General features: G+C 45.1%; 1 protein-coding gene across 3 annotated transcripts in view; it reads left to right on the top strand.

Annotated features, from left to right (window-relative positions):
* oxr1a (oxidation resistance 1a) overlaps positions 1–12,313 on the top strand; it is a 59,813-nt gene that overhangs the window by 31,085 nt on the left and 16,415 nt on the right. For all 3 annotated transcript variants that reach the window (XM_071902411.2, XM_071902412.2, XM_071902413.2), the window contains 2 exons: positions 8,489–8,641; positions 11,372–11,556. In XM_071902411.2, coding sequence (XP_071758512.2) covers positions 8,489–8,641; positions 11,372–11,556 — 338 coding nt within the window. The remainder of the gene's footprint in view (positions 1–8,488; positions 8,642–11,371; positions 11,557–12,313) is intronic.

Below are 12,313 nucleotides of genomic sequence, written 5' to 3' on the forward strand. Positions count from 1 at the left end.
TCGACAGAAAAGCTCGGTTTTTGGTGTCAGTCCCTCAGAATCAGAGAGTGAAGGCTTCTTTCTAGACTCACTATTTTGCACCGACGTTCAACAATCATACAGGGAGAAATCCATCGTACGAGAGGAAGAGGCACCAATTTCTCCACTGACAGCAGTCTCAATAGACCAGAATGCAATGCAGCCACAATATATGTTGAGTTTTGAGTGAGGGGCTTGACTCTCGACTGGAAAACCTCTTGATCAGCTGTCACTATCGCTCTCTCCACCTACACATGTAACTCACAGCTGAATGCAACACGTCCATTCCACTCAACTCCTGGAATGCATTGAGCATCACAGATTGATGATACACTACAGTGTAAAAGTATCAGAGGGTGGATTTTTCTTTTAACGCCAGGTATAAAGGGGCACCATGATGGCTGCCATTTCATGGACGAGTATATTCAACTTGTCCCTGACAGCTTCACTCTTGGAGGATGAGAGATACAGTAGAGGTGGAGGTCTGTTGTTTGGTCCAGTGTGTCTCTCCTCCCCTCTGACAGCAGCTCTCAGACCAGCAGCATGAGCCGCCTCCCTCAGGTACTCCGTCTGCAGCATCTGAATGAGCCAATCATTAAGCACCGCAGGAAGCCCCGTGGTCCCTTAAGAAATATGACTGTTTGCCCCCCTCCCAAACCCCTTTCCTCACCGGTCTCCATGGCAACGGATGTCTTGTTTTGTCACGTTGTAAGAAAATGGGTGCCGCTGTCGCCGGAGCCATCACTGTCGCTGCTGCTCCACTTGCGGTGCCAAAGTAGCGAGTTTATACCCCCCACCCTTCTTCTCCTGCTCTCATCTCTGTCCGTTAATTTCTCCACGGTTGCCAAGAGAAAGGCCCCGTTCATTTACTACTTATCTATTTAGGTCATGCCTGCGAGAACAGGAGCATATTCTGTGGCTCTCGACGGAGGAGGATCAGAGAGAGGGGCTGTGACTGCAGAGAAATTAAGCCTTTAAAAGTGATGCCGTGTCTGATATTTAGAGCAACTAATGAACGGAGGAGCTTGCTCTCCCAGACAAGCAGCCAGGCAGCAATTATTCCAGGCAGAGGAAGTGTGCTTGGAAGGCAGACGGGGAGGGAAGATTACCTCACCCAATGTGTCAACTCTGTTTGTGCGTCTGTGTGTGTGTGTGTGTGTGTGACTTTCTATGTTTGTTTGTCTGTGATGTTTGTCAGTGCCTGCTTGCATACTCCTGTGTGCCAGTCTCTCTCTCTCTCTCTCTCTCTCTCTCTCTCTCTCTCTCTCTCTCTCTCTCTCTCTCTCTCTCTCTCTCTCTCTCTCTCTCTCTCTCTCTCTCCCCCTCTCTCTCTCTCTCAGTGTGTGTGTGTGCCTGTCTGTGATTGGGGAGGGTGTTCAAGAAGCAAGCGGCATCCAGGTGCCGTTTGATTTTAAACCACAGGAAGGACCTTAATAACCCACTCGGCTTCTTTTTTTCCCCGAATCTTTGGCATCTTTTAATTACAAGCCTATTTTGGTGCTGGGCGCTCACGTCTCAGTGAGGATATTATCGGAATAAATGGTTCTGGGAGGTCTGTAGTAATAGCAATGCAACCAGCCAATAGCTGGTATAAGCCTAATGGAGATGAGTGCCCTGAAGAGAAACTGCTTTCAGATGTTTCTCTTTTAGCTTTGTATAGAGAAAGAGTCAAATCCTGCGGCAGATGTTTAAATAGCCTATTACAAGTTCAAATAGCCTGAAAAGTAATCAAGGCCATTACACATTAGAGGTTTTTCACTGCAGAAACAGAACGGCACATCAGTGTCAAAGAATAAATGCCATATATTCTCTGTGGCTATTCACTGGTGTGTCAGAAAAAAGTCTATAGAGCATCTACTGTGAAACATGGATCCATTATTTTGCTTTTACACGCTGTTGATTTACAACGTTGCTCACAGTTCAGTGTGTACGATACAAAAGTTCTTAAGCTGCATCTACACACCATCAAGCTGTGTTTTTTTTCTCTCTCGACTGTTTCAATCTGAAGGCCAGATAAGGCAGCTCTGAAGTGTCTTCATGCTCATGGTCTGCCTGCTGGCCTGCTGGTATTGGCAGCGAAAAATAACACATCTTGCAGGCATGGCTGGCTGTGTGTGTGCGTGTGTGTGTGTGTGTGCACGTGTGAGAGTGTGTGTGTGTATGGGTAGCTGGCTGACTTTCTGGCTGGCGGTCTTGCTGTCGTTAGATTATTTGGCAGCTACCGGCTTGCTGGCATACTTGCTCCCTGGTCATCTGTGTGGGTAGACATGTCCTCTTTGTCCTGTCCAGACCCTCCCTATGCTCGTACTCTGACACACACACGCACACACACACACACACGCGCACACTGACTGTGGCACAGCCAAGCTCCCTCTGCCCACTACTGTGACCTTCTCTGTCTCTTCCTCTTTTGGCAGCAACACCTCCTTCCTTCCCCTCTCCATCCTTCCCTCCCTCTCTCCCTCCTCCCTTCCTTCCGCTGGGGCGTGATCTAAAATTAGTGTTGGAGGAAGTAGGACCAGTTTAGATTACCTGTATATCTGGTGCCACATAGGTACATTTGTGATGAGCTCACATCGCTGAATGGGTTTCACCTCCTAAAATGTATTCCAGCACCCGCATCATGCCGCTGCATTTCCCTGCCCAGGGTTTCGGTGAGAAGATTGCGGTTATTTTTGGATGATAAACTCTGTCTTTCGAGAGTCTTTTTGAGATTAAATGTAAACCCCTAAGCTTTTGAGCACGGACGGTTTAATATAGTGGCTCATCACAGAGTCGGCCTGGTTATTGGGTTGCAGATTAGATCCTCTAGTCTTGACCGTTTCCTTATTGCGATATGAAAGACAAAACAGTACGTCTGGCTTCAGACACTTGATGAATACCAACGATGGTCTGATGCCTCCTGCAGAACGCGCCCATGCCCACAAGGTGGAGCTGTGGATTGATTTCTGATTGCACACTCTGTCACTGTCAAGGTCAAAGCCGGGTGGCACCTCTACATTCCCTCTCTGAAATCTTTATTACTATCTAGAGGGAAATGCAAATACTATACAATCCAGTTAAAAGGATTTTGAGCTGATTTGTAAAGGAAATGTATTATGGATCCTATCTTTCTGCTGTTTGTCGACTACTACAGTATGTCTTCAGTTGACATTTCACCTCCCTGATGTATTGCCCTCTCCCCTTTACTGCCTCAGTATGGCCTGGACAGAAACCATATTCTATACAGCGACAGCAGGGCCTCGTTCTACATTTGCTTCACGTCTTAGCTTTGACTGCGGGTGGAGAGAGAAATATAGGTGAGCGTCTTAGAAAATATTGATTTCTGTAGCCCCAGAGCAATTGTCATCTACTGTAGCCGATACTGTCGCCCCCAACCCCTGTCCCCACTGTCAGTCACAGCCCTTCTCACGGTCTCCCTCTACAGTGGCTTGCTGTAACGCCCCCCTCCCTGCGCCTCCCAAAACCTTCAGAGATAAGCTCCCGGTGGCGACGCCAAACCTTACTTTGCCCAGCACCTCTCTTCTCCTTTTCTTACTTTGGCTCTCCTCTCCCCTTATCTCCATTTCAATACTCTACCTTCCTTTTTCTCCTTTCTCCTCCCCTCCCTCCCTCCCTCCCTCCCTCCCCCCTCCTCTTACCCCACAGTGGCTACTCTGGTATCCACCATCATCACCCACAGTCCGAGGCCAGTACAGCAGCTCTTTAATCTTTGGATTTCAGTGCTGCAGCAGGTCCACTAGGCTGCACTGTGCTCTTTCTCTCCCTTTGATGTCACACGCTGAACATCCTGTTTCCAAGGTCTGAAATCTGGTCATTTCAGGACACTGATGACGTGAAGACAAGCAGACTTGACCTGAAGTGAGGACACTTCAGGTCAAGTCTGCTTGTCTTCATTCCAGGATTGTTCTGCAAATGGTTATTAATGCTTTGCTCTTGTTCTTCTCTTTAGTTTAACTTTCCAGAACAGAATGAATTTCAAGGTTGGCCCTCTATTTGGTGAACCCAAATATCGAAACCTAACTCATGTGGTTTAAGCACTGTAATTCTAAAGCCTTCAGCATTTCTTGTGTGGAAATTAAAAGTCTGCATATCACGTTGAAGGTTAATATGGGGCCAAATATAAGGACAGGAGAGCTGAGTTTAGTATCATCCCATACCACATTCCAGCACCACCTAAGAAAATATTGGATGCCTCGGAGGCTGGTGCAGTACAAACACTCGTCATATATTAAAGGATTTTACTAGCGCAAAGAAAGCAGCAGCCTGGGGAGATGCAATATTCACTGAATTATCTGCAGGGGCTGTGGGGTGGTGAGGGTGCCAGCTTCCATAGCTTCAAACTGAGTTGATTTGTAAGGCATGTGGGATCCAAGGCTATCCATCCACTGTATGCATGCATGTCATGTATGCCCTATAGAGTCAAACGAAAGAAAGAAAAATCGATTTGTGGAAATTGTCATTGAGTATACATTAAACCCAGGGGTGGAACTGAAGAATTTTTCTCTGTTTGCTCTCTGTGACTTCAGCCAGTTATCATTCCTCCCTATAACCTAATGTACCAATCACATTGCTACAGTATGGTGTTGTTGTGTTCAAGTCAGCACTTTGTCAAAATACCAGAGGAAAATTATTGCCTATCGTCTTGTGTTGCCTTATAAACAGTAGCTCTGAGCTGATAGACAGCAGTGCTCTGCCAAATGGCTGCTCATGCTCTTTCTCATGTGGACGGTGTAGGTAGTGAGGCCAGCGTGGGACGTGTGATGGGTGTTATTTTGTTACCACCACATAACACCCCTTTCTCAGATGTGCCAGGTTTGATGACAGGGAAGATGAGAGGGTGTTTATTATGCATGTGTGAGGGAGGACATGCTTTGACACCCAGCTGCTTATTTCAGCCCAGGTGTGTGCTGTGCATGTGTCCAGCATGTGCGTGTGTGTGTGTGTCATGTTCTCAGCTATGTGCTGCTTAAAGGATAAGTTCTGCAAATTTTTTTTTTTTTTTTTTTTTTAGGAATTTAAAAGCACAACAACTCAAAGGAGTATCATGACACAAAATCCCAGAGGATAGCACTTAAAAGCATTACTAAAAACACTTATTTCCAAAGTGGTCCTCGATGGAAACAAACAAACACAATACATGGAAACAAACAATTCGATGGAAACAAACAAAATTACATGATAAACCTACTAGTCCCCCTTGCAACCCCTCGCCCATGGTTCAAACTCCCTCCCTTAAAAGTGACCCATCAACACTCCCCACAAAGCTGCCTTAACTTTTGTTTTAAAATTGCCTTTGTATGGCTTTGTTTAATATGCAGGGGCAGGTTGTTCCATAAGGAGATCCCAGTATAGAAAAATTAGCTTCTTGCTATTTTACCTTTAACACGAGGAACACTGCATGACATAATGCTTGCTCTTGTGTTACAATTATGTTGGCTTCCAACCATATTTTGGACCTATATATAGTTTGTCTCTTACATACCTGTAGTACATGGGCCTGCAGCCAGTACTGACTCCAGAGTCAGCTGTTGGTTGAAACAGCGAGCTCCGTTGCCTCTTGCTGCTAACAATCAGTCCAAGTGGGGTTTGTAAAAATATCTCTGAAAAAGCCAGTCTGTGAAAACAATATGGCGACTAACCAACGTATTTATATCCACAGCCTGGAAAGCAGCACCGCACCATTTCCACTCCGTGTATAGTCTTCTACCAAACTCTACCTGGCTCCATGTGCAATTGTTTACAATCTGACCTAACTGTCTAGACTAAACTAGATCACGCCACCAGGAAAATAGTTCCCCATAGTACCCCATTTGGACTCATTGTAAGCAGCAAGAGGCACCGGTTCTCACTGTTTCTACCGACAGCTGACTCGGGAGCCAATATTCTCTGCGGGTCCAAGTACTACAGGTATGTAAGAGACAAATTACATATAGGTCCAAAATTGCCGAACTTATCCTTTCAAAGTTAAAAGGCAGAAGAGTATTTTTCGGGTGACGGAGAATACTCCTCTACATCCCTGTAACCTTGTAGCTCTGCAGCAGAAAGGACTGCTTGATTGAATCATTTGGAAGTGGCTGAGCAGCACAGGGGAAGTGAGAGATTAAGTACGGTTGTGTAGGTGAAGTCTGTTCAGCTGAAGTGGATGGTGGAGACCGGCTTTTGCTACAATAGCACTGAAGTTGCCACTGGTTAAAAGCAGACACATTTCCACACACAAACCTCATCCACAACAGCTGCTCCTCAGATCTCTAATCCATGTACAGTAGAGCCAAACTACTCTTTAAGATTCAGGGTTTTGCTCTTCTTGCGTTTCAGGGGTCCGTTCAAAGCAGAGGCCTACTCTACTTTCCAGCTTGGGTCCCTCTCTTCCCTAGCTACATTTTAACATTTTTAGGCTCCCGTTCTCCTCTCCTTGTCGGAGAGGCTTGTTTTGGCTATAACAGATTGCCCGGCCCCCTCAGCCTCCCTAGCTGCCAGTGTCTGGGCTGGTTGTGTCGGTGTGGGTCAGTAGCTGCAGGCTGTTTGTCGACTACGCTGGGAGACGGAGACAGGGAGGTGTGGGGGCGAGTGTCGGGAGGCCGGCAGACAGTTGTTATGGGCTCTGGCTCCGCTGTAGCTCTTCACTGCTTCTCCACCGGCTCTTGACGCCTGGTTGAAACCTCCCTCGCTGATACTCCCACGCACTCTGCTCTCTCTCCCTCTCTTCTCTCTGTCCTCATTTCTCTTTTGTCCTTTGTCTTCCCTCCTCTCTCTCTCTCTCTCTCTCAATTGCCTTTAGCTCTCTTTATCTGCCTGTCTATGTATTTCTCTTTCTCTAGCTCTCCACTTCTTCCTGAATTCTTCTCTGTCTTTTCTATTTCCTTCTGCCGCCGCGGTTTCTGCTCCCTTTTTTGTCTTTTCTCATCCCCGTTTCTCCTTTTCCTCACCTCTTTGTCTCCTTCAGCTGGACGTTGCTGTCAGTCAGTCAGTTTCACAGACGGTCCATCCTGCAGAAAGTTGTTCTGTCAGACAGGCAGACAGTCAGTCAGCCCTTCAGCCAGTCAGTTCCATAGACAACCCATCCTACAGAAAGTGTTTCAGTCAGACAGTCGTCCCTATGGACAGTTATTCAGACAGACTTACATGCAGTCAGTCAGTCACTCCCCAATGCTCAGACATTGCATGGCAACAGGCCACTGGTAGAAGCTCCCAGCCCACCACGCCTCGTGTTTACAGCCCAGCAGACACACCATCTGTGGCAGCTTGCAGACTTACAATGACGTAGATGAAGAAGCAGTAACATAATGGCTTTATACTGTATGTGTCAACATACAAAGGCAACAACATAGTTGAGACATGATTTAAATTCCTGCTCGGCTGTGCAACACTATCTGTGGCAGAGTGTAGATGAACGAGTGTAATGATATGGAAAAGGTAATCGTTTTTTTGTTTTGTTTTGTATTTTCTACCATGATTCTATCTAATATCTGTAAGGTGGTTTATTAAAACATTGTTTAAAATCCCTGCTTGTTTTTAATGCAGTTATAGATTTATCTTTATCAAAGAAGCCATTTGTTTTTGTGGCTTTACATGCTCAATATAATCAGGAAGGAAAACAGAATACACATACATATACGCAACCGCATGCATTTCTGACAGCTTAGTCTTATTTTCCGCTGGTTTGTCCCAGTGGATGAGCTCAGTTTACATTACAGTACCCTTCAAATTAGCTATCACTCCATATACGTCAAGTGTACACCCATACGCGCTCGCACAGACTCATACACACACAGCCTCTGCTGAAGTGTGTGATGCATGAGGAATAATGGTTTGTGTAAGAGGTTGTTCAAGGGCATGTCGGTCTCCATTTAAATAACGCTAACCAGGCATCAAGTTGTGAAAGAGCGCAATAATTAATGCTTCAATCTCATATGAATATTTTTCGCCCAATTACCACTGCGAATCTCAGACAAAGGAGATGCATTCATTTAGGCTCGGCATTGGGTTTCTTTTAGCCTGATTGTCCCACTGTGCAGAAAATATTTGTGCTGTATATATATAGACAATATACTTAGAGACTCACACGCATTAGTTTGACAAAGGGAGACATAAATTAGTTACAGCATGTTTTACCAAGCGAACCAAGCTTTGCCTTTTCACCATCACTTACTGTTTTGTCTGTTTTGTTAAACACTACTTGGCACTGATTTCTGTCTGTCAGCACCAGGCTAAAGTAGAACATTAGCATTTGAAGTGAAAACATAAATGTTGATACAGTTTGACACAGTTTTTTCAAGTCCCAACTGTAAACATTGATTTATCCTCTATTTCCTCCTCCCTTATCTTGCCAATGGTGGCAAAGGACGACCCAAACCAAACTCTAGAACAGGCATATCATCAAGTAATGTGATAGTACACAAATAAAAGTTCTTTATTCCCTCCCTTCCCTCCAATTACACCAATGCCACCTCCCTACCCAACCCTACAGGACTCAGATGGCCCTCCCAGACCAGAAGGCGTTCACCCCCCAGTGTTCTCGGCCCTGCGCCAGTCCAGAGTGGTGTCGTCCACCTCCGAGGAGGAAGAGGCTCTCACAGAGAAGTTCCTCAAGATCAACTGCAAGTACATCACCGACGGCAAGGTGAGCCGTAAACACACACCCATTCGCGTGTATGTGTGTGGGTGCATTTCTGGTTGTGCATATGCGTGTGTGTGTGTCCGTTTGTGTATGTGTGTGTGTGGGTGCACTCGTTTAAGGGCATCCCGTACCCTCCCGGTCACGCGACAGACGGACACCGGCAAGGACAGAGTGTACTGCTGTAATCGAGAGCATAACTTGCCGGCAGCAAAACAAACGCGCCCTTAAACATGACAGATGGAGCGAGAAGAGAAGCAGTCGCATCAGTATAATAATCAAAGATAATATGTTAACATACAGCAGAGCTGCCAGCAGGTCGTCGACAGCCATCTTGGTACTTCAAAAGGATGGTTTGGTAATAAGGAATTGTAAGACATATTAAAACACACTTAAAGGAAAACGCTTAAACAGTGTTAATAAACGGCTATTGGTGAAATAGGTTGATTTTCTGGGTCCATCTGGGTAGCTGGACCCAGCAGAAACATTTTCAACTATCTAAAACATCAATGGTAAACAGTAAAGAACAAGGGCTTCTTTCTTGACACCATTCTGCACAGACGTTCAACAATCACACAGAGAGAAATGCATCGTAGAAGAGGAAGAGATACCAATTTCTCCACTGACAGTAGTTTCAATAGACCAGAATGTAGTGCAGCCACAGGCTACCTATAGACCAAACTGGCACCATTTTCTGGTGGCCAGGGCCACGCCCTTTTTGGGGGAAAGAAGATGATCGTTCATATTGAAGAGTATTGTCCGTATGTGAGTTAGTGAGCTTTGAGATTGTACCACATTGTTTAAACAGATTGAAAAACATGCCGAAAAGTTGCTGTGTTGTGGATTGCACCTCCAACAAGTGTAAAAATCTGATCTCCGGTTCTCGGAAACGTTAGCAGTTTGCTGCTAGCTTGCCATCTAGCTACTGAGTGGGTGGCTGCTTGGACAGTGGAGTCACTCATTCAAGTTGGCAGCATAGGTAAACAGGACTGCCATCAAAACCAAAATAATGAAGCATTTACTTTTACTAACCTGGTGATTCTATCAAGTAGGTATATGTAGTATATGTCAGGATATACTGTATAATGTCTGGCCATTGAGTTGGGTCATCGACCCACTTTGAGGGAGGGAGACTGAGGGGCATGAAGGCTGACCAATTGACCTTAATTTTTCCATATATGGCGAATGCTCAAGATCAGGCAGGGTCACATAATAATCTAAAGACATGTCCTTCCTAATTTACTTAATTTATTGAACAAATACTGATCAAACTCCTCTGACAAAAACATGTAAAAATACATTGACACCAATAAAGTCTTCCACTTTCTATCCCCTAAGTAGAGGCGGCATTGTGACATATTATCAAAATACCCATGTGTCACTCTGATCTATACGTATCTATAGGTATAGAGCAGAACCCCCTTCTCTGGCATTCTGGGAAACATAGGAAATCAAGTACACAAGGCAGGTTGAGGGAAAGTTGGTACACCAAAAAACGTGAACTACAACACTTCATCACAAAATAACTCCTGGAATGCATTGAACATTACAAATTGATGATATCTAACAGTGTAAGATTGTTTGAGGGTGAAGTTTTCTTTTAATCATTTAATAAACCAACTCAGCGAGCATAGAATACCTTCAGTAAACACTGTAGGCACAAGTTTGTGGGCAGATGTGAATTAGTTTAGTGTAATTAGTAGTTTAATTTAGCGTATCATAGTTAATCTAGTTTAGATAGCCTAAAACCAGGGTGTCTTCAGGTCCAAAATGCCTTAAAATGTTGTAAATTGAATTATCCAATTCAAGGTCTTCAATACTGTTAAATGTTGCGTTTAAGTCTGTAAGGTTTCAGAGGTCTTAAAAATGTGGCTTTTTCTCGGCGCATTACTTTTCTAATGAAACATTTTATTCTTCAGCCTTATTTTGGGGTGAAATTGTTCTTAGATTTTATTTGCAAAAAAAGCCTTAAATTTATCTTGCAGAAACCTATAGTCACCTGGTATAACTTTACCATTCTAAGAAGTCATGATGAATTTACATATTGTGCACCGCATTAAAACAGCATCAGTAGTGAATATCTACATAGCTTTCTTATGAGCTCTTTGTAAAAACAGCGTATTTTGAGATAAGAAATGTACATGGACTTTGAATGTTTCCTTTGATACATTGCGGAGTGCTTGCTGCTCAGACTGTGGGCGTCCGTTGTTGTTGGTCAGTTTTCACCATTGATTGAGTGGGCAGGATGGCAGCCTGCTGCCAGGAGGGTCTTTATTAAAATGCACACAAACTCCACCTAGCTGGTATGGCACTGCCTGACGGGGAGCCCTTAAACAACTGCACCGTGTGTGTGTGTGTGTGTGTGTGTGTGTTAGTGCGTGCATGCCTTTGCACCGACACACTGCCCACATCCAGGCAGCTGTCCTGCTCTCAGACACACAGATCCATGGTATTGAGCCACTGCTGATTCACTCCCAGGTACCAAATGAAAGCCTGGAGTGGTCAGTGCTGCTAGTCAATAACTTCTACTTGATTTAGGACATTTGTGGTCTCAAATGGATGTTGGATTTGGCCTCCACTTGTTTATATGATAGAGGTGCTTTTGATTATCTTTCGTGCTAACCTTGGTAACATGCTAACCTCTTGTCCCTTTATTTAAAAGTACCTACTGTAACATCAGTAATTTTGACCAGTTTCTCACCCATCCCTCTCTTTTCCCTCCCCACCTCCTTTCAGGGTGCGGTGAGCGGTGTGCTGCTGGTGACGCCCAACAACATCATGTTCGACCCTCACCGGATGGACCCCCTGGTTCAGGCCCACGGCTGTGAGGAGTACGGCATCATGTGCCCTCTGGAGGAGGTCCAGTCCGCCGCCATCTACAAGGAGATCACCGACCCCAAGATCAGAGAGACCGTGCCCGAGTAAGAGAGAGTGTAGCCGCGCGTGTATAAGCTCAGCGGTAGCCTTAGGCGAAGCCCGAATCTATTCTCAGAAAAAAAAACAGCTCCTCTTGGAGGTGGAGCAACAGTGCAGCAAGTATGTAGAGAAAGAGACTTGTTACAGTTTACAATTTACACAATTTCTAATTTGCAAACACAAGACCTCTGACTCTCACAACCACAGATTTACTACCACATACACAGTCTTATTCATACAGTTACCCTTTACTTTTCCTCTCATTTTAATTCAGTTTTTCACCCACTGTCTCGCTCACTGTCTCTCTCTCTCACCAACATACACCACACACCCTCGCAGAAATGCACCAGCATAACTGTAATCATCGCCATTCTCTCTCGCATCCATGGTCAGATTGCATCAGCAGCCAACCGACAGTTTAATTCTTTTCCCCCCTCATGCCAAAATAAAAAGGAAATGGCAATTACACCAGGGTTAATGAAGTATGCCTTCACCCTCCTACGTCCTGATTGCTCACCCCTTTGTGCATTGGGAAGCAGCCACTTTAGAGGAATCAGCGATGCCGCCTCCCACAGATCTGAGTGTTTTTTTATTTGCCATACTTTCATTGTTTTAGTGTCAAGTTTATCATGCTAAATTTATCCTTGGATCGAATGTGGTGGAGCATTATTGCACCCTGTGGAGTCTTATTTTCCTGTCTCCACCCCGGGGGGGAGGGGCGGGGGGTCTGGGCAGTGCTGTATTTAGCTGGCTGAGTGTTGC

The sequence above is a fragment of the Centroberyx gerrardi genome, chromosome 12 (genome assembly GCF_048128805.1).
Source record: "Centroberyx gerrardi isolate f3 chromosome 12, fCenGer3.hap1.cur.20231027, whole genome shotgun sequence".
Classification (NCBI taxonomy): Eukaryota; Metazoa; Chordata; class Actinopteri; order Beryciformes; family Berycidae; genus Centroberyx; species Centroberyx gerrardi.